Raw genomic sequence first — 22,301 nt, 5'->3', positions numbered from 1 at the left:
TTTTAGCTTCAGGAACTGTATCATATCTGTTCCTCTGGTTATATGCTCTAGATTGACACAACTCCTATACAAATCTAAGAAAAGAAGACTCCTTCAAGTAGAACCTCTTAACTTGTATTTACAGAGTGCAGCTTCTTCTTTAATAACAGTTTGTGACTGTCAGCATAGAAGCGGGGAGCAAATGTAGAAACTATGAATGAACTGTATCAACATCCAATTTACTGACGAGAGGGATGGACGGAACAATGCTGTGTTGAACAGATGCAGCTTTGGATGCTAGAGACCTGCCACAAAGATAAAGTTTCTGTGTGCAAGGCTGCGTACCGGAGAAGCTTCAATGCAACTGGGTGAACAGCCTCAAAACACGCAATAAATAACAAAGCTGCTAGAGATAGCAATTATCCTAGCTCATACTTAATAAAGTTACCAAAGACCTGACTGAAAGGCAGCAGCCTATTGAACAGCACGGCTGAAAAGAGGCTTCGCCTTTCTTAAAATTAGCAATTGTTATTGTCTGACAGAGTAGTACAGAGTTTATGATTGAAACAAAGAAGAGCAGGATGTGAGCTCCTCAGACATTATGGGCTAAAAATGATTAGAGCAAATGTTCTCAAAGTTACAACCTTTCAGGCAAATGCTTTTTACAATGAGTAATTTTTAACTATATTCCATCACCACATATTACTTTTGGTCCACAATAAAACTTCTTGACCACTGGCCGCCAGCACTGAGAACGGTGGGAGTATCTCATTTACCACTGAGGGTGGGTTTTTTAAAGCATTTAACTAATGAAACTGCAGCATTATATAAATCACTCCCAAGACATCCTCTGCACATGACTCAGGAATGTGGGTTCATAAATAACTTGTCTTTATAGAAAAAACACACACATATACAACTTTTCATTTCAATAATAAAAAAATATATCTGGTTTGTAACAAGATTGCTCTGCAAGAGCATAAAGGGAGCTCCACTAGCTGGATAGTTTAACAACCATTTCCTTTGAGTCTCATTTCAAATGCGAAATTTGCAGTCAGCATTTCTGAGGCCTTCAGATAACTCTGAAAATTAAAAAAAAAAATAATCCCACCAATCAACTAAAAAAATCCAAACCAATAAACTGGACCCCAAATCTAGTCTAAATCAAAACAGTAGATGAAAATCAAGGAAGGCAGGGATATCATAAAGTTGTTGCTGTATATTTTGCACCCATTCAGTTCCCAAAGGAAACGTTCACTATCAAGTTCAGATGAACAGAAAAGGTTGTAAAAGGAAACTTAAAACTGTCAGGGTAAATATTTTCCTTGCATGACTCACCCCAAAAGATTCAGATTCTTCTGCTAACTGGAGAGAAGCCAATAGTAACACACACCTTATTAGAGCATTATTGGCTCCTCTAAAGGGGAGCCCACATCTGTCGTACACAGCGAGTGTGTTGGGGTGAAGTACAGCATATAAAGCTGTCACCGTGCCCACGGTTGCACAGCAGCATGGATCTCTGGACGTGCTCGCCTGCCTGCCCCAGCCAGCCCTTCCAGCCACTCACACAGACACGGAAGAGACACAAAACCAACTACTTCACTGAGTCTAGAAGGATCTTTCAAGCAATGATTTAACGGAGCAGTACTGATCTGAACTCAGTCCAGGCAGCTCAAACAAAACCGGGCACACCTCTACACCACTTTCTAAGCACTTGTCGTTACTTTCGGCTTCCACTTAACCCTGGCTCGAACATGAAACATCTTCTTACTGAAGTAACGCAGCTGTGTTAGTGTTGTGGAAACTCCAATACCTTGTACTTCGTATTTGCGGGGATATTGGTTTTCCAGCGAACCGTGTAGTAGCGAGCGTCTGTGATCTTCTGGTTCTTCGGCAGAGAGTTGTCTGCCCAAGTGATCCGTATGGTGTCATGGCTCAGAATGGAAGCCTGAACCCCCACCGGTGGCATCATGGGAGACGGATCTGGCACTGGAGTGTATGGAGCATTAATAACAAACAAATCAACCTCGGAAGTGTCTAGGGAATTGATGGGTAAAATAGTGTATTATAATTAAAAAGGGAGAAGGTGGCATTTTAATGTAAACAAAAACAAAAAAGGGGAAATGCAGGGTAGTACAATGAAATGAAAGGTGAGAAATGGAGAAAGAGAGAGAAAAGCCAGAGTTAATAGGTGACATAAGACCGGCTAATCAAATTAATCTCGCATTGCGTTCTTCTTAAGACAGTAAGACAACATATATATGCCAATATATATCGACCTCATCATATTGGTGTCCAGCACATTCAACCATGGCCTAAGAACCCCAGACATACAGTAATTTTAACTTTGACTTCATCTGCCTCAGAATGTCCACTGATTCCTTTCCAGAACACAACAAGGAGGAAAAAGAGCAGGACTTCCTCTAGATGGGTAAATGCCACTTCGTAAAAATTACAGGGAACTCCCAGCACCTTTTAAAGAATGTTAATGGCAATCACGTTCCAAGTACCACACAAATTTGCAGTAACAGAAGAAACTGCAGTTCCAATGTCCCCTATAAAATCTATACGAATTCCTGCTCTTCAGAAGACTAGAACAAAGCGTTAACATCTACACACAACAACTAACATCAACAGTCTAGTAGTGAGCACGGTGAGCCATAGCACAGCAACAGCTCACTTGGAAACAAGTGTCTCTGCTTAAAATCTTCTATTAATGTATTACAAGACCAAAAAAAAACAACTGCCAAGAACTTGTGTAAGTGACAGCAGATTGAGACTTAGACAAAGAAAATGCAGGCATCATGTTCAAGATGTCAGGGTAGAAGACCAAAAAGAAATAAACTATACTTGTCCGTAAAAAACAAGGTAAGGGCCACGCCTTTAGAACTGCATCACACAGCCTGGCTCATGTAATGGCAACTGTTTGAATAAGAGCATCTCTAAGTAGTAGAAAGTTTTGTCATTTAAAAATGAAACTAGTTCTAGGTGGTTTAATAACTGGGTGAAACAGGCGAGGCCAGCCAGCTCAGAGGTGGAGTGTGCTTGATGCCACAGGTGAACACGGCCCCAGGTCCTCCCACCCCAGAGGCAGCCGCGGGCCTGTACCTGAGTGTGGCCTGGTCACCGCACTCTCGTAGAGGGGGATCCCTTCCCCCACGTTGTTAAATGCCTTCAGGGTTATCACGTAGTGGGAGCTTGGGTCTGAAGGGAAAAACAAACATCCTTTTAGGGCAAGCCGTTCGTGAATCCGATTTTCTGCTTTTCCATATTCTTTGTTCAGTATTTTGTTTTTTAACAGAAATACATGAAATAAGTAAACTAAACTGGAATTGCAAAGGTCTCCACACAGACCTGGTAGCGCTCAATAGCTCTCGTACAGCGGCAGTCCAGTCATAGAGCTACATTACGTACAGGCAAAAAAGCAGTGAGGAATTAAAGGAATGTTTTAAGCTGCTCTACTATAAAATTACTCAGAAGTTCCATTTAATGGAACTTCTCAGTAGGCTGGTACAGCAATATTTATTTTGCTGTCAGGATATTTTACCTGCCACAGAGAATTCTGTGGAGGGGTGAATCTGTATTTTTCTTTTAAAGCAGATGCCACTGCACCTTGGTAACATTTTAGTTTCTTTTTTGCCTGAAGCCAACTGTTCTGCAGCTCCAGCAGAAGAACAAGGGAATGCTACTCAGCGTGAAAGTTTTTGTGATAAGCACTGAAGGGAAAGCATTGGATCAAAGTGCTCTATGCTTCAAACTTGGGGACTGTAGGATTCTGGGTTTGGGGCTTTTTTTTTTTTTATTCCTCTGCCTCTTTCTCTATCATCAGAAAATTGAGTTTATTTGAAATTTATCAACAGTTTGGCATCCCGCATAATATCTGAATTAAGGAAAAATCCAAAAACTTGCATGTAGTTTCGTTTATTTGCAATACCATGATTAGCAAACAGTAACATAAATGAGAGGTAAAACTTGGCACTGATGTTAATTTGCTTTCCTTACCTAAGTTTTCAATGGTGTAGTATCTCTGTTTATAGTCCACCTTGATGGTCTGTGCATGAGGACTGCCAATGCCGTACCCTATCGCATAGCCTCTCACCACGATGTTCTGGTTTTCAGGTGGAGTCCAGCTCACTACAATACTGGTGACCAGCGGACGGACATGTAAGGAACTTGGAACTTCAGGAACACGAGTTTCTGTTAAAGAAAAATGATGGATTTAAAGGTCTTCTCTTAAATAAAGGTAATTACAAGAAGAGCTGTGAGCTAGTAAGGTCAAACGTAGCACTTCCACTCTGCGTCTGTATTCAAATGAGTACGCTGCGCAGGAGGGAGCTTTACTGTAAAGAGAGCACAAAGAATTCTAATAAGCAGAAGAAAATTAACATAGATTCATATACTAATATATTTTAATAGATCCTCTCTTTAAAAGAAAGGATAGTCGTACTGAGGAAAAGATCAAACCTGCTTCAAGGCAGACTCTTCTGATGCTTGTGCATGTTTTAACCAATTTGTAATTTTTCAAAATACGCACTACATTTATCACGTCCTTCACCTCCACAAAGAAATCTCCTTTTAGTTCCACCATATTACTTACTTGTGGGCATTAAAATAATTATAACTGAAAACACACTGATGATGAAAGAAAGGCTCCTGAGCTGCTTGTAGGATTAAAGAGAATATTCCAAATCTCTAAGAATTGTCAGTAAACTGTGCTGCAAAGTTTTCTTCTGATTTGTCCTACATTTGTTGCTATTTAAATCCTTGGGTTTCTTTAACTTAATTCACAAAATATATGCAGGGACTATACAACCATACCACAAGATAAAGAAATACTCAAAGAGTCCATATGAACTATTCAAACCCTACCCCACAAGCAACACAAATCTCATCACAACCCAACAGAGAAATGGAGCGTGGGTCCTTAGTAACAGCAGGACTTCCACAGCGTGTCCACTGATTCCACTGTAATGCCCTGATATTTTTACTGAAAGGTTTTTTCCCCACCGTTGATTAGAATTTAAAAGCAATCTAAAAGCACAACTGTAGTACCTACTAGTGTCCGTACCTTTGTTTTAACTTCTCAAAAATTAAATAAGTACTTTTGTCAGGCCACTGGAGCCTGCCATATGTTGACAGATTATAAATAATTCTATGCAATAGTAAGCTGAGTTCCCCAGTCTAAAATAAAATCAGCTCAGTGTTCTGCTTCCTGCAGGGATTTCATTTTAATGAAACATGCTACATTTATCTAAAAACATTTAATAAAGCACCACAACAGGATTATTTGGATCATAATATGCCACTGGCCTGCTAGCCCGGGGAGTTTATAGTCTCCAGCTGACACAGCTGATCAATTAAAGTTCACAACTATTAAATACAGAAAAGCTACATAATTGCAATAAGAAATGACATTTTTAACTGCACAGAAGTTAGTGCACTGGGGGATAAACTTTGTACAACTGGTTAACGCCTCTTGCATATGTGCTGCTGGGGAGACTTGCACCGACTCTGCAAAATGACACAGCCCTCCCAACATTAAGTTGTAACAGTCTGGCTCCTGTTTACCTTGATGACACTATAAAGTAAATTGTCTATTTAAATTCAAAAAGCAGCCATGGAATAAAAAGGAATGCCTTACATGTCTGTTGAACCAGAGAAACTGAAGAGTAGCTGTAAATACTTTTGCATGGTATTAAAATTACCCACGAGCTTACTAAAGAAAGAAAAGCATGGTTTTCTGTGATTGATATGAAGATGGCATGAATATCATGCCTGATCACACCAGGATTTATAGATTTTCAGGTCTGTGTTCCTGGAGGGGCTGGGGGTGCTCAGCCTGGAGAGGAGGGGGCTCGGGGGGACCTTCCCGCTCCCTGCAGCTGCCTGGCAGGGGCTGTAGGCAGGGGGGTCGGTCTCTGCTCCCAAGGAACAAGCAACAGGATGGGAGGGAGCGGCCCCAAGTTGCACCAGGGGAGGGTTAGATTGGATCTCAGGAAAAACTTCTTCCCCGACAGGGTTGTGAGCACTGGAACAGCCGCCCAGGGAAGCGGTTGGGTCACGTATCTCTGGAGGGATTTAAAAGACACGCAGCTGCGGTGCTCAGGGACATGGTTTAGTGTTGGGCTTGGCAGCGCTGGGTTAACGGCTGGGCTTGATGATCTCGGAGGTCTTCTCCAACCTAAACAATTCTATGATTCTATGTTCCACTGTCTTAGCTGTGAATTTTTATTACTTTATTAATTGTAAAGAATATGCATAAAGAAAAATTGCCTGCAAGGACTGCAACAGTCCAATTTGAAAAAAATTCAAATGAAAAAATCAACACAGAATGAAAAGGTTCTTTTCTTCTGCCCACTTCTGCCCTATTTAAATTTAATCCTGATGGTACCCTCCAGCCAAGTGTTGTTAACTCCAGCAATTCAAAAGCAATTCAAAATTCAAAAGCAGAGTTACATTTTCATTACCTTGTGTAAGTGCTGCCTATTTCACAGAGCTCTACTTCAGACTGGGGAACTAGTGGTTTCTTAAAGCTGCAAGGTTGTGTCATATCCAGTTAGAGGAAGACAGACACACAGATGAAAGTAATTTCAACTCTAAAATGTAATTTTAAATAACTACAAAACTGAACCCTACTGTTAACGCTGGGATTTTTGCTGTTCTTAAGCAATGGAGAGTAAGCAGTAAGAGGGCAAGTATTAAGTTGAGCATCAACTTCGCATAACACAAAGACTGAAGCACGGGCTCTCAAGGGCTTTGATCAGCTGACTGTTGAAGCAATCTTCCAGCAGTGTAGAACAAATACTGAAGCTGTTTCATTATTCTGTCTCCCAGCTGCCAGTACAACCGAATCTCAAGCCACACAGATGTGAAAGACATTACTGGGTCCTGTGGCATTAAGCTAGAATGCCCCTCCAGCGACTTTTAACACAGCCAAGAGGGAGACCAGCCTCCAAAAAGCATAAGGTAGGTGTGTGCAACAGCACCAATTAAATGCTCTTCTGAAATAGCAACAGTTCACCCAGAATCACTAGCTCCTTGTAGGCACTTCCAAAGGAGTCACCCCAGCCATCCTTCTAGAAAAAGCACTTTTCCCCCATTTTAGCTGCTCTCAGTCAGGTTCTGGGAGATGCTCACAAATTTGCTCATTTGAATTCTGCAAGCATCAGGCCCCTACTTACCAAACATCTGGACCAACTATGAAAGGTCAAAATTTTTCACAGAACACTTTCTACTGTTATTGTTGAACTCTGCATTGGAAAAACAAGATGCTAACATGGTTCTGTGTACCACACATCATGAATCTATGGATTTGGTGGAAGGGACTTAATTTCTGATGAAAGATAAAGTCCATACTAGTCTACCACTTCTGAAAATACAATGTATCCCCCTTTTCTTTTACAATGGCAAAATAACAATTACTTTAGACTCTTTAGAAAGAGTCTAAGCAAAAAACAAATTCCCCAAACCAACACCCAAACCCAATCAATTCAAAAAAGCCACAAAAACAAACAAACAAAAACCCACAAAAAAACCCAAGAAAAATATTTTATGAAAGCATGGCACCAGTTAAACACAGTGGAAAGATTGCAAAGGTCTACGGGCAACATTTCCCACTGTTTCTTTCCTGCTGTGGCATCTCTCTTGCACTTGGCAAAGTTTACAACTCAGAGGCTGCAGCCAGACCGCGTACTGCAGCCCGCAGGACTACACTCAGCCCGCCAGCACACAGAGAAGCCACCCTGAGCACACTGGGGTACACATCAGGGGCTTCATTAGCATAACTTAGGTGCTACAGAAATACATAATCACTATTTTACCTCCCCAAAGGAAAACAGTCCTCCTATCTCAGTTTCGTAGCACGTAACCCCCTGCATGATTAACCAGAGGAATTTTACCACAATATAAAAATTGAACCATTATTATTATGCCCTTTATGAAGTACTGAATCACTGACATTGGCATTCATGACTGGGTATTTCTTAGCAGAAAAAACATAGTGCCAACATACAGTACTAGAAAGTGTAAAAGCAGGGTTTAATTTCAAGCCACTTGGCAAGAATTTTATGTCGAAATAGAAATTAATTTCGCTTAATCATAAAGCAGATTGTACTATTAGAATACAGTAGAAACAACTGAAAACAATCAGGTTTGCCTTTAAAAAAGACAAATCAACTTTAGTGTGCCCTGCCCACAAAATCTAATGTTTTTGATGTCACAAATATGGTCACACTTGTGATCTTACCATCTAGATCACTCTCAAAGGTTTCTGCTGATACCCAGTCGGTAGCTGGTCCGGTACCATTAACAGTCAAGGCAGCTACTCGGAAGCTGTACTCTGTACCTCGTTCAAGACCTAAGAGACAAAGAGTACCCAAGATATCAAACCGGGAATTCCAGCTGTGATCCCAGGAGTCACAGCTCCTAATTAAAAGCCAGGTCTAACCTGACAGGAAGAAGCCTTTCACCCCACACTGCCCCTGGGCGTAACACGGGTCAGGAATGGAAGCAGCACCCACAGCGCAGCACCGTGAGGAAGCTGACGCCAATTAGGATGCAACAGCCAAACTGGGACCGGAGACAGCCGGGGCTGTGACACTCTGCAGGCTGTCCCTGTGGGCCACTGGAGGAGATTGTGAGGCACTCTTTGCAGCCAGCTCTAATTTCTGGCTATTAATTAGCTTTAAGTGCAGAAGCACCCGCATCCATAACTAAAGCTAGGTATAGACAGCAAGTGATCAAACTGTGCAAACAATTTGTTTACTGTATAGAAAACTGTACAATCAATAATCAAAGCACTATGAAAATGCACTCAAAATTTGATATATGGAACTTCTGTTGCTGGTAAAAACACACTCCGGTTCCAGGCACATATCAACTCCTGCTCTGTGAGAAACGGAAACTTACGGAGTCACAGCTGGAGTTTCAGAGCACAAATCAAAACATCTTGTTAAAAAGTGCATATTCATTTTCCAGAGAGGCACAATTTCTTCTCTTTTGACCAACTGTTCATTTACAGAGAGTTAAAGAAAATGAACAAAACATAGTCTTGCTCCTGTTCTCATGTACTCTTCATTTCTGCTAAAGCAAATTCTAGTTCTGGTAACAATATATAATCTATACTAAGTAATGTACTAGTCTGCATCTTTCAAGTGTACAAATAAAGAGAGAATGTAACACATTCATGCCAGAGAGAAGGAAAAAAGGCTGATGTCAGTGAAACTAGGAGGGATGGTTTGCACAGATGCCTGAGGCAAGAAGTCCACAGGACGCTGAGCTGGGCTTGGCGGTGAGCACTGCAGGGCAGAGCGTGCCTCCCGCGCACCCACACGCAGGCAGCGCAGTCTGCAGGACGCCTGCCCAGACTGCAGGGCTCGGGCATCCTTCTCCATACAGTTCTGACATTTGGGCAGACACCAGGAGCTCAGGACCACCTTCTGCATGCAACCCTGTGCCTTTTACAAAAGATTTTAAAAGGACTTGTCCAGTCCGCTTTGCAAACCAATGGCAAAACTAGGGCTAAACACCAGGTCACTGAACTCCAATTACCACCAGCCAGCCCAGAGTTACCACCAGCCAGCCCAGAGTTACCACCAGCCAGCCCAGAGTTACCACCAGCCAGCCCAGAGTTACCACCAGCCAGCCCAGAGTTACCACCAGCCAGCCCAGAGTTACCACCAGCCAGCCCAGAGTTACCACCAGCCAGCCCAGAGTTACCACCAGCCAGCCCAGAGTTACCACCAGCCAGCCCAGAGTTACCACCAGCCAGCCCAGAGTTACCACCAGCCAGCCCAGAGTTACCACCAGCCAGCCCAGAGTTACCACCAGCCAGCCCAGAGTTACCACCAGCCAGCCCAGAGTTACCACCAGCCAGCCCAGAGTTACCACCAGCCAGCCCAGAGTTACCACCAGCCAGCCCAGAGTTACCACCAGCCAGCCCAGAGTTACCACCAGCCAGCCCAGAGTATCTCATTACCTACAAACACTCCTTTTAAGGGTTTTCATTTTTTCTTCCAAGGCAAGAACCCCACATAAACATGCCTCTGAGCCTGAGCCCACTAAAAGCACCTAAAAAACGCCCTTCTGATAACAAATGCTTGCAAATAATAGCTCACCTTCAATTAGCTGCAAGAGCTGGGTGCCACCGATGCTCTCTGTCACATCACTCTTGCGGGACACTTTACGGTAGCGAATTTTGTAGCCAGTGATTTGTCCACTGTGTGTCCCCGCAGGGGGAGGCTGCCAGTGCAGCATGATGCTCTGTGGGAGGCAGAAGGTCAGTACAAAGTCATCGCCACCCACACAGCCAGAAACTACTCTAGTGCTAATACTTCATGAAACAAGACAGAAAAACGCACATACAGAAAATACCACATTTTTGTACAGTAAATCATAGGCTATTTGTAAAAAAATACCCCCCCTGTGATTCAGCAGCAGCCCAGGTCATACATGTGCCTACAGTTCATCTCTAAGCACTTCGATCTTATTAGCCCTTCTGATTCCAATCTCACAAATGGCCCCTGGGGTTTCCCTTTCCATTTCCTTCAAGTTATCTTGAGGTATGGTTTACCTGAGGATCTATCTTTAAGAACTGGTATTTTCTCTAAAGGGTACAAGTTATCTGAACTGTATGTAGTTTATGTGCATTTATTTTTAATCATACAAGTAGCAGAAGAAGGTAATCTGGAAAAGAGTTTTTGGAAAAGGCTTTTAAAAAATCTCCAATCGTAATCACTGAAGTCACAATGACGGAGTATATAATTTTCTCTTTTAAAGTGCCTGGGACACTATAAATGTGCGTATGTGTGCACACACACTGTAAACAATAGTTAATCAACAGGAACACATTCAAGCTCTGGCGCTTCAGGCCTTTGTGCCTGATTAAACCTCTTCCATAATTAGCCTCCATGCTTGTCATTGTCACAGTCTTTGCTGCATTCCATGACGTACGATCCACAACGGGCTGGAGCTTCTAATGCTTCGAGCCCCACATTCAGATACTCTCCTGCTGCGCAACTCATACACAAATAGCTGAAAAGCAGCATGGTAGAAAAGAGACCCAAAGCAGCTCTAAAATCTGATCGTTCTAAGACCTGCCAGCCTTTTATTTACCCATTAGGAACAGGAAATTCTCCACATCTTACCTTGGAATTCCGTACCTCCAGCGTTAGATTCTGTGGTGGAGCACTGGGGACTAGAAACGTTGAAGGAATTACAACTCCAAAATTTCCATATACTGTATCACACACTGTATTTCCATACACACCTACTCTCTGCTATCGTTCCATCATGAAAGTACAAACCGTTCTGGTTTAAGGCACTATATAACTACGAAATTCTACCAGTGGTACTTTATGACATACAGTGACTAGCTTAGGAGTTTTACATATTTTTCATCACAAAGAACAAACTCACTTTTTATTCAGGTCTTATCACAGATACCTAAATAAAAAAATGTTCTATTTAAAGGTTCTTGCCATAAAATCTAAGAAGAGAGATCACATTCAGTAGTTTTCAAAAATCAGATCTTTAATTTATATTTTTGATTCTGGGAACCCACATTTAAAATTCTAGCCATGGTTTTTATTACCATGTTTTTCTGTAACAGAAAGACCCCTGAGTCAACATGTCTCTGTGCTACCGAAGAGGTGAAGTCCATCACAAAGTAAGTTTCTGCTTCTAAACTTCGTTCTTCATTAGTTCTTTACTACCTGTAGTAACCTGCTGGTCATGACTGAAACTCCATTAGACAAAAGGGCAAAGTAAGAGAGAACCCGAGACCAAGGAAACCCTGTCCAGCACTTCAGGCTCACACACGTCACCTGAGGGCAGAGATAAGGGTTCCCTGGCAGGAAGGTGAGGCCCCAGCAAAGCAGGAGGACAGAGAGGTAGCAGACTGGGGTAAAGATTGTTCCAGCCCAAATAATGTGTTTTCCAAGTAACTCCCAGGAGCCACAACAATAACTAAGAGAACAATCCTGAGTGCGTAAAGTGAAAGTAGCCCTGTGGTAAGCAGAAGGTACACCGGGGTGTGGTTAAATAAACACCCCTCTCCCACTATCCCACAACAGCAACGGAGACAAGCAGGATTTGGTTTTCCTTCTCTCTTGCCAGCTGAGCGAAGCCCGAAATCACCAGACCTAGGCATTACGTGCTAGGTCCCTTAAAAAGCCACAAGAGGAGGAAATGAAATGAAGCTTTTTTTGCTGTTTGTTTTACACAGTTGTTGCCTACTTTCAGAACAACCTGAAAAAGTAGTCTTGGGTTTCACATGGAGTGGTTAATAATTAATGCACATATTGCAAACTTGGTGAAAGACAATCAGCAGAACACAGGAGACACGCACGTAAATATGTCCATACGTACGTCTCACCACATGCACAGTTCATTTTACGTCAAGGTAAGCTCAGGCTCAGACCAGATTAAGAATTACCCAGGCCAACAAATACAATGGATTTCCCATGGGCCGATATTCCACGCTTTGATAGGAAAGGCACAGCCTACATCCACCTGCACCATACAGTAACCCCCGCAGGCAGGAGGCCCGCGACATGCCGATGGTTCAGAGCGGTGCCAGGAGCAGGGAAGGGAGCTGCCCTCCATCGGAGTGTGATGCAGAGCTGCATTCCTAGCTGTAGTACACCACTGCTTTCTGTGGATCAGGAAGGACCACGAGGAGAGAAACAATCCTTATGAGCAGCCCATAAACCTTGGTTCAAATAGTAACACCAGCAGAGCTATCCTGCAACAAACCACCGGAACAGATTAGGAGCAAAGATCCACATAAAAATGCAGAAGCTTGTTAAATAGAAGCTAAAGGAAGCTTAGAAAAAATCCCTGCAGGAAGCATGGAGATTGCTTCCAGATAGCACAATAAGCAAATGTGTATCGTTCATCCAGAAAAATTTGAGAGACTGAAGGGAGAGAACAGGTGTTAAGCACCAGCGTTATAAGATTGTAAGAAGCAAGGCAACATCCTTCAGAAAGCTTTAGAAAATAAATTTCTGTAGGTTAAATGTGAAAATATAAGTTGGGCCACAAAGAACTTCAGGAAAACTTGAAAATGACATTACAACTAATAGTAAATTCTTCCAGAAAATGAGCTGGAAGCCCTTTGGAGATGCTGTAGAGCTAGACAACGGTCAGGGTATGCCAGAACATGAAAATGGTAAGGACCACACAACGGTCTTCAACTTTGTGTCTGTGCTGAGGAAGGAAGAGGAGAGGCTTCCATAGCACCCTTTACACGGGACTTACGGGATCTCTCAAATGGAAACGTCAGTGTAGGGGATTATGGAAGAGTCAGACACAACAAACAGCAGCTTGCTGCCAGTCAGATGCCACTGATCCAGGGTTTCTCAAGGAACTTGGGAATGAAACAGTTGCATGACTTGACTTATAAGTAACTGGGAGATGGTAAAGTTGATGCCAGTATTTAGAAGGAGTTCCATTTGAGAAACTTCAAGTAGGAAATCAGAAACCTGTATTAGGCAAATTAACTGAAGCTACAAAAAGCACAAAATCCATAGATCCATGAAGTTATAAATATGTATTTGTCACTTTTTAAAGGGAAATCCCACATTGCAAACCTGCTGGAGAGCTCTTAAGAAACAAAGTGATGAGGGGAAAGAAATCCTTGCCTGAGAAAACAACTGGTTAAAAGAAAGAGAAGGTAGGAAGGTGGGTATGCACTGGGAGATGACCTGTGGAGCTCCACCCTGGCATGTGCTGTGACCCGTTTTGTTCAACACATTCCTAAGTGATGATAGGGGGATGAGCAGCGAGGTGACAAAAGTTAGTACAGACAAGATCTGATGGTGAAGAAGCACAGGAAGACCTCGGGACATTTTGTGCCTGGATATTAAAGGGGCAGATGAAATTCACAGTAGATAAATTTACACGCATGGGGAAAACGATCCTTCCTTTACATGCAAAATGGTGGCTCTAAGCAGACCAATGCCACCAAGATCTGTATATCCCAAAAATGTCACCTCAGTGTTCAGAATGAGCCAAACATGTCAGTCAAATGCTGGCGATTACACACTTGCATCTTCGATACAGTTTCAGTCCCTTCTACCTCCACTGTTAGAAGGATATAGGAGAAAAGAAACAGAAAAAAGTTCAGCAAAGGGCACTGAAGGTTGAAACAGCTTTCACAAAACAAACAGCTAACCATTTCTGTGGCTTTGGAACCTGGAAAAGCTGAATGAGGGAGAATGCAGCAAAGGGCTATAAAATGAGCAGTGGGACAGAGAGGGCTGGTGGACACTGGTTATTCCCTCTTCCAGGCAGTACAGCCATAGGCAACAAATGACACTGGCACACAGCAGCTTCAGAACAGAGAAAAAGGGGTGATTTTTCCACAGAAAACGTATTTGTAGAATCTCTGTCAACTTGATGCGGTGGATGATGAAAGCTGACATGGGTTTAAGAGGATGCCGGCAGGGTTTTATGGAAAAGAAACTGAACTAGTAAACACACAGAAACCACTGCAGAGTCAAGAAGTCCCACAGAAGCAAACTTGTGAACACTGAGAGCATTTAGGACAATACTCCTCTCTGCTCATCTGTTCCACTTTTGGTCACTCCTGGAGAGAGGATTCCAGGCTAGGCTCATTTTGGTCTGGCTGTTCTTTTATGTAAACAAACTTCTCTATAAAAAATAACAGTTAACATTAACTGGTCATTCTAGAATTGTTTATATATCCATAGCTGCTCACATTACCAATTTATTTGCTTTATACAAAATACCATTACCACTTCCTGCTTTCATTATTATATGCAATTGATTTAGTAGTATCTGTGCTGGAGCCCAAAGACACGCACCGTTTTCCCATACGACCACAATGAAAATAAAAAGCTCCAAAAGCAAAAGTCTGCTTTATGTAAAATTAGTATAGAACCTAAAAAATAATTTGGAGTTGTTGCATTCAATATAGTTGTTTTTCTGTCTGCTCTTAATACTTTGTAAACTCAATAACCCATGAAGTAAACTCCTGACATTGAAATGAAGGACACTGTTGTTTCATAATCAGAATCCCAGGTACTTCTGCAGGTACAGTAATTTTCCTTCACCCAATCTGGAAAGCCTCCGGGGGAACATGCACCATGTGTGGCCATAGGCAACAACAACGTTATCAGTAAAATAGTGCAACAATGAGCAAAACCCAAGTCTGGTTAAAAATTCACTTTGAAGAAAATTACCAGATAATTCCTAACAAAAAAAAAAAAAAAAAATGGAATAAAGCAGCTCACCATCTGACAACGTTCGTACAACAACATCTTGGGTTGAGACACCAGGACCATGTTTATTGTAAGCTACCACTCGGAAACTATACTCTGTGTATTTCTTTAATCCATTAATGGTATAGGAGAGTCCTCCTACATCAACATCCTGTTCATAAAGAAACATACATACAAGCCAAGGTCAGAATCAGGTCTGCAACTATTATACATGTCTTAAGAATTTCAGTGCAGTAATACTCAAAGCAGGAATGACATCTTTCTGTAGCACCTGTGGATCAAACCCACAGTTTATACAGCAAGGTCTTGTAAAGATGCTAACAGTGAGCTTGCAAGGGAAAATCCTACCTATCTGATTTAAATTGTAACATGGACTCTGGTTCTGTAAATGAAAAGAGATCTGGCCTATATAGTAAAAATTACTACTATATTTTGAACACTGGGATGCAGAATTAGAAAAGGTAATTTTACCTGAGCAATACAACATTCCTATTTAAAAACTGATGGAAGAATTATTTTGAAAGCTCACGAAGATATTCTTCCCTTAGCTTTTTACAGCTTGAATCGTATGTAATCAGATGGGAAATTAAATGATTGGGATTAATCCTCTCAAAGCTGTGATTATTCTCAAGTGGCAGCCTATACTTCTACAGAACATACTGGATTCTTCCAGTAAACTCCTAAGAAAATGTAATCAATTAGACACTCAGCAGTATCAAAAAACCAATCGCTGGATCAAAGAACTCAAGTAACAACAGCTCAGATAAGGGATCTTGCTAAGATCAGTAGTTAGACTGCTTTACTGAAAAACAGCCAACCTATAAAACCTATGCCAGTCCGTTACATTACGTGAAGCAGAACTGTTAAATAATGACACAGCTGTTAAGTGCACTCTCTCGTTAGCACGATATAACAGACTTCCCCAAAAGGTACTTGATACTGATAAGTATCTAAATAAGCCATCACAAAAAACCCCTGTTTTAATTCTAGGATACATGCATTTCATGCTGTATCTTTAATTTTAAGTATTTTTTAGGCTAATGGATTCAGTCTATCAGAAAAATGAACACTTCACAAGGTGTTTCTAGAAATTTAAGGTAAAACCCTAATAAAAGAAAAAAGGCCATTACTGGCATTGTATCTGACATGGGAAGAGCCAAGCTCTGTACCTGCTCAGTGTCCTGCCCCTTCTCCATGTAATAGAGCTTGTAGTTCTGGATCTCTCCATTGCCAGACAAGGGTGTCTCCCAGGTGACAGTAACGGAGGTGGGTGAACTGGCGAACGCTCGGATATTGGGTGCTGGACCAGGAAGCTGAACTAAAATGTAAGCACAAAACTGCTCGTCACCAGGCCTAACCAACAGCGCTTTCAGCAGCTGATTATTGTAGCATCAACTTCACTATAAATCAACTCCGGTTAAAAGATGGGTATTTGGTCACATTTCAGCCTCTCACATGGATTCACTGGGGAGTATAAAAGTGGGACCAAATTTCTGGAGGAGCTCCTGCTCCCTGCTCCTTTTGTCCTGAATGATCCTACAAATGACAGACTTCACATTTTCTTGAAGTTCTCCTTTTTTCCTCTTTCAGTTAATGACAAATTAAAAGTACTCCTCTTACAATGGCAAGTTCAGAAAATTTAACAAGGAGTGTCTTATCAGTATTTCTTAATGGCAAAAATAAATCATGTAAGTTCACCAACTTGGAAAATAATTCTGAAACTATGGTCTGCAAGTGCAACTTCTAAGAGTATTGACTTCTTCTGGGAAAGGTCATGAATGGGGAAAAAAAAAAAAAAAAAAAAAAAAAAAAGAATAAATCGATCCGAAAGTCAAGAAGACTCAAAATATTTACAGCTTACCCTCAGGCTGGGTGGCCACCTTGAGCGGCGCTGAGCTATCTCCAGGGCCGTGCCTGTTCTGAGCCACAACTCGAAACACATAAACTGTTTCTGGCATCAGGTTTTGGATTGTCACTTGTGTCTCTCCAGGACGACTCGTATTTTCAACGCGTTCCCTTTAGGAAACAAAAGGTTTGGGCACAGAAACAATCACCGATTAGTAACGGAGTTTTTCAGGGGTAAATAAAGGAATAGTTGCTACTAAGATGTGTCCCATCTGAATATATCCAGTGTGTTAATGACGTGGTTATTTATACTGTGATGACTACACAACAGAGCAATAATATGCCAAAATTGATGGTGATAAACAGCTTGTGCTTTTGTAACTTTTCTTCCGAAAAAACCCATGCACTGAAGTAGAAGAATAAGAGATACTCAACATCACAAAATTCAGAGTTGTTTCTTTGTTATTCTTGTAACAGCACATGGTAATTTGTAGTGACAGTTTGTCCTACTACTCTGAAGCCAGAGAAAAAAAAATATTTAAGCAGCATACAGAGAGTCTGGCAAGATTCAAGCCATTTTTGTTAATATTGTGGGGCTGGTTCTGCAGTATTTTTCAAAGAAACTGTTTTAATATAGTATTCTACCTCCAAACGGTACTTAGTTCCTCCCTAATATTTACACTTTTTGAGAACACCCACCAGCTCTGACGCCGCAGCCAGGCCGACAGCTGTGGCGCTTACACTACCATCGCACGAGGACTCGCGCCAACACAAGGCAGCGCCTGCCCGCGCTGCCTGCACTGCCCCCGCACCGCACGCTGGGAGCAGGCGCCGGGGGCTCAGCCGCACCCACGGGACATGACGCCACGCCAAGGGGGCACAACTGGGGCCCGGCCGGCTGCCAGCCCCTGAAGATTGGGCACACTCTGCGAAGCAGCACTGCTGGCAGGCTCAGCAAAAAGGGTAACATTTTGCAAGCTGAAAGCTGTGATCAAGTTGGAAGGATCCACTTTGTGTGCCGAGGCAACAGGAAGGATCACCGCCACTGCCGGCAGAGCCGGGGAACTCAGCCCTCCTCATCCGCCGGGTGCAAGCACATGAGAAGATTAATCATCAACTAACGCAGCCTTTATTTCCAAGACAATTGCTGCTGTCACGCAAAGGTTCACAGAGCTGCCCCTGGGTAATGACATCTACACCCTGTCCTTTCCCGAAAAAAAGCTCCCTACACCCTGCAAATACAAACAGTGTTACAAAAGAAGAAATCAAAAACTTCCCCACTGAGAAAATAAAGGGAAAATGCAACTGCTTACAACGCAATCGTCTCCCTTTTGTCTGCTAGACTTTGTTGAGCTGCACAGCAGAGGGCAGACAATTCTCATCCTGACGATTAGCTGCTATTAAATCATTTTTAATGCAGAAGCCCAAGCAAAATTATTTCAGTGTCCCCTTTCCTACCTTCCAGCCATTCGACTTCAGTCTATACCACAGAAGTATGATGCTAAAATTCCCATTTTTAATTTATTTCTTTTTAAATCAACTGATACAGATGATTTAGCATAACTTAGTTGAAAAACATTTTGAAATCCCTGTTTATTTCTTCACTATTACATTGTATCTATAGAGAGGGAAACAATACACTTACTGTAACTACAGACCTATTTAGATACATTTTCTAGAATGTTCTCCTTCATGAAAGTTGAGCTAAAATGGCATTCTGTAAACGGCTTATTTCAGATTATTAACTTCCATCATTACATGAGGAGCATCATTACAGCATATCTGAATCTAAAATGTTTACAGAAGATTTTTCTTCTTTTAATGTTTATAAAATATTTTTTTAAAGAAGGAAGCTGACAGAGAAGCGAGACACACACTAAACAAATATCACAGCCAATACAGAATGAAACTGGAAGGCGAGGGAAGAGATAGATACTCTCCCTCACTAACTTTTCCAGTTACAGCTAGTGCAAAATATCTGGTTGAAAATGCATTTTCAAATGGACAGTTTCCTTTAAGATGTGCCTTTGCTACCACAACGGTAACTGAAAACGCAGAATAAGCGCCAACTGATTCACAGCTGTGGAATAACATTCGTCTCCCACTGACATGCAAAATATATTGCATTTTCTGCCTCAAGTTTAAATGCACTCACTGATTTTTATCTAGAGAAAAACCCTCAGCAATCCAAGATTATTATTTAAATTTTTTTTAAAAAATAATAATCAGAATTATTTTAATGGAAAGACAACATTTCTCAAAAAATAGACATGTCAAAGTATTACAATTTTCAGTAATAACCAGGAACTGTGCCTGCCTTCCCTTGCAACAGTATGTTAAAAATATGTTGAGATTAATCTAATTAAGCGCTACATGAATCTCTCATTTATGCCCTTTCTAAGGGAGCCTTGAGCACCTTTTATGAGCTGTGATGTGTTTAGGTAGGCGTAATAGGTAACAAAACAGATGGTCTATATGAATAACTATATTACCCTACAGAACATTATGACTATTCTAACTCATTCCAGTTTAATCCCCAATTAAAGAGCTTTGTAAACTAGAGTTAAAGTTTAAAATAGCTATCAAGTACTTAAGGGAAAAAGCCTACAGTTCAAACCCAGAAACAAGCATTAATCTGGAAATGCGAAGTTTAAAGTTACACTTATACATGAAAATCAACCTACAGGGAATTATTAAGAAGTGAGTATCATCCGTGCCAGCCACGTCAGCTGCAGAGCCTGGCGGTGTGCTCAGAGAGGCGTTCCTGATTGTGATTACACACAACTGAACTCCATTCTGTGCTCGAAGTGCAGTGTTGAACTGAGGGTTTCATATTATTTGAATATCTCACAAGCGTAATTTACCCTCTTGGTAATCCCGGTTCATAGAATTACACCTCCCTTTGCCGCCCCAACACATCTGAATTTTCATACCTTTTTCAGGGCAACTGTCTTCAGTTTGGAACGCAAGGATGAAATAACTACGTAACTATACGATCTATAAGGAAGGCAGTAGTTTCCATCTGATGAGATTACTTTGTTTTTTCTAGAGGTGCAACAACAAAGCCATGAGGCACACACTCCATTTCACATGACTGCCTCAGTGGCACCTCTGACATCAGGACAGCATGGAGACGTGCCGCAGCCAGGGGCATCCCGCAGCCAGTGAAAGCAGCAGAAACAAGCTGCCCTCACGGCGGATTTCCATGCTTTGAAATGCTCCTCTTCCACGGATAGTTTTGATTTCTGTGGTGAGAGTAACCCCCAGGCTCTTCAGATCTCTATTGTCACTCACTCCTCAGCGGACCCTACGTACCATCAAACCCAGCTTTCATCATCTCAGAAGCAGTAAAAGCGGCCACTGCAACTTTGGCAGCACTTGCATTTTTGCTGTAATTCCTTGTTTGCTGCCACTTCCAACTCTGCCGGTACATTCAGCTCGGGGGCCAATGTTCTGCAAGCAGACAGCGAGTCCAAAACGTGCAGCCCAGGACTTCAGGGGGGCAGGCAACACCCTCCGGGCAGCTGAGGAGTCGGTGGCACGACGCTGCCATGGGGCACGGGAAGAGCCTTTCGCAGGGGCGCCCCGCGGTGACGGGGGAGTCGCGCTCCCACCCCCTTGCAGTACCCTACATTCCAGGGCACAGTTAAGGAAACCTCGTGTTTCTCTGTGCATCTCCTTTCCCTGCACAGGTACAGGGGGTGTAAATCAGCGGTGGCAGAGGCAGCCGGTCCCTCAGGAACCACACGGCTCACATACTGCAGTTAAGTGCTGCTGCAGTTCACGGTATGAAGATGACTCCCTACAGCCCTTTAAAAATGGTTCAGCAAGGTCAGAATATCCAGCTAACCCATGCCATACGATACGTCATTTTTTTTTTTCATTTTTCACAAGCCTGATTTAACTTAAATAAATCAAATACCTGGTTTGATGACTGTTCAAATACAAGCGAGGAAGAGACAACAGTTAGGTTACTAAAGATCCAGTAATGCAGGCAATGAAAACGGTACATGTAGGCAAAAATATAACAGGATGAGAAGATGGCACATACGCACTTAAAACTGCAGCAAAGATATAGGATCATGCATAATTCAAGGGCGACAAAGCGATCCTTTAAGCAGTGTTTTACAATGCTGAGAAAGGAAGGAAGGTTGCACATCCAGCCATGACTTCCAAACTGACTGATCTCCAACGGCCTAGGTGTGCGACACGCTCATCTACGGTTTTATTCAGTAACCAAGCAGCATTTCCACAAGGCCACATTTGACCAACCCGTCAAAAAGTACCACATAACTGTTTGTTGGTTTGGGTTTTTTTTTTTTTTTTAATTGTATTGTTCTCATTCTTTAAATCCAGGTTGAAAGGCGTGATTTCACAGTATTTGAAAACCAGTCTGTGAGATGTGTTATATCAACTGTCTTTGTAAGACATTAAAAAAAAACAAACACTCAAAAAACAACAAAAAACCCACCAAAAAAAGGAAACACAAAACCCCCTTCAAAAATCCAAAGGAGTGGTAAAGTTGAGAAAATGGCGAGTATGTGCTAATGCAGGGCTTTCAGAGCCTGCTTTGAACCCTGATCCAGAAGGGGCTTAAGCAAACAAAGATCTCACTGAAGTCAGTGAAACCACCTGCTTACATATAAGCACCAGCTTAAGTGCTTTGCTGTGTAAACTTTCTGTGGACTGCATTAACCCCAGCCCGGAGCGCTGCGCTGCCAGAACTGAAAACAGCCGTTTCTGCAGATTGTCCTATAATTTCCTAATTTATTCACCACAAATTATGTGATTCCTCTTACCCTTTGTTCTGCTAATGCTTTTGGCCCAAGCGGAATGTTTTCTAGATTTCGATACTCTGGTACGTAGTGGAAAGGGATGCATTTTGTTCCCTCCAAAGCAGCACAGGGAGAGGCATGAAGCCGTCTCCAGCAAATCACTTTTTAAAAACCAGCGGGCAGAGTGGTTACAACCAGGAACGTGGAGGAGAAGCAGCACAAAGCAAGAGTGCCTGGCAAGATCCCACCTTTTCTCCTGTCTCACTTAAAATATTGCCAATATGAATGAATATTACCAAAGGAAAGAGAAAAACAACATTTGTGAGGCAAAGAATTTTATTAATTGCCTCAGCTAATCCTCGTGAGCCTGGACAAGATGTCTACCCACAGAATTAAGAAAGAGTGGCAATTCACCATACACAGTAGTGCGTTTTATGTTCTCTTCAAATGACTTTGAGTC

The 22,301-nt window shown here is 42.1% G+C and overlaps 1 protein-coding gene across 10 annotated transcripts in view; it reads right to left on the bottom strand.

Moving 5' to 3' along the window:
* Window positions 1-22,301, bottom strand: part of NEO1 (neogenin 1) — a 212,847-nt gene that overhangs the window by 29,998 nt on the left and 160,548 nt on the right. For 7 of the 10 annotated variants that reach the window (XM_055715632.1, XM_055715628.1, XM_055715636.1 and 4 more), the window contains exons 9-17: window positions 17,083-17,237; window positions 16,391-16,539; window positions 15,234-15,372; window positions 11,124-11,173; window positions 10,095-10,239; window positions 8,225-8,335; window positions 3,982-4,176; window positions 3,088-3,183; window positions 1,793-2,016 (exon numbers count right to left, since the gene is read on the bottom strand). In XM_055715632.1, coding sequence (XP_055571607.1) covers window positions 1,793-2,016; window positions 3,088-3,183; window positions 3,982-4,176; window positions 8,225-8,335; window positions 10,095-10,239; window positions 11,124-11,173; window positions 15,234-15,372; window positions 16,391-16,539; window positions 17,083-17,237 — 1,264 coding nt within the window. The remainder of the gene's footprint in view (window positions 1-1,792; window positions 2,017-3,087; window positions 3,184-3,981; window positions 4,177-8,224; window positions 8,336-10,094; window positions 10,240-11,123; window positions 11,174-15,233; window positions 15,373-16,390; window positions 16,540-17,082; window positions 17,238-22,301) is intronic. The other 3 variants (XM_055715630.1, XM_055715633.1, XM_055715635.1) reach the window with 1 other exon arrangement.

The sequence above is a fragment of the Falco cherrug genome, chromosome 7, assembly GCF_023634085.1.
Source record: "Falco cherrug isolate bFalChe1 chromosome 7, bFalChe1.pri, whole genome shotgun sequence".
Classification (NCBI taxonomy): Eukaryota; Metazoa; Chordata; class Aves; order Falconiformes; family Falconidae; genus Falco; species Falco cherrug.
The sequence above is the reverse complement of the archived record's forward strand: the minus strand, read 5'-3'. Positions and strand labels throughout refer to the sequence as shown.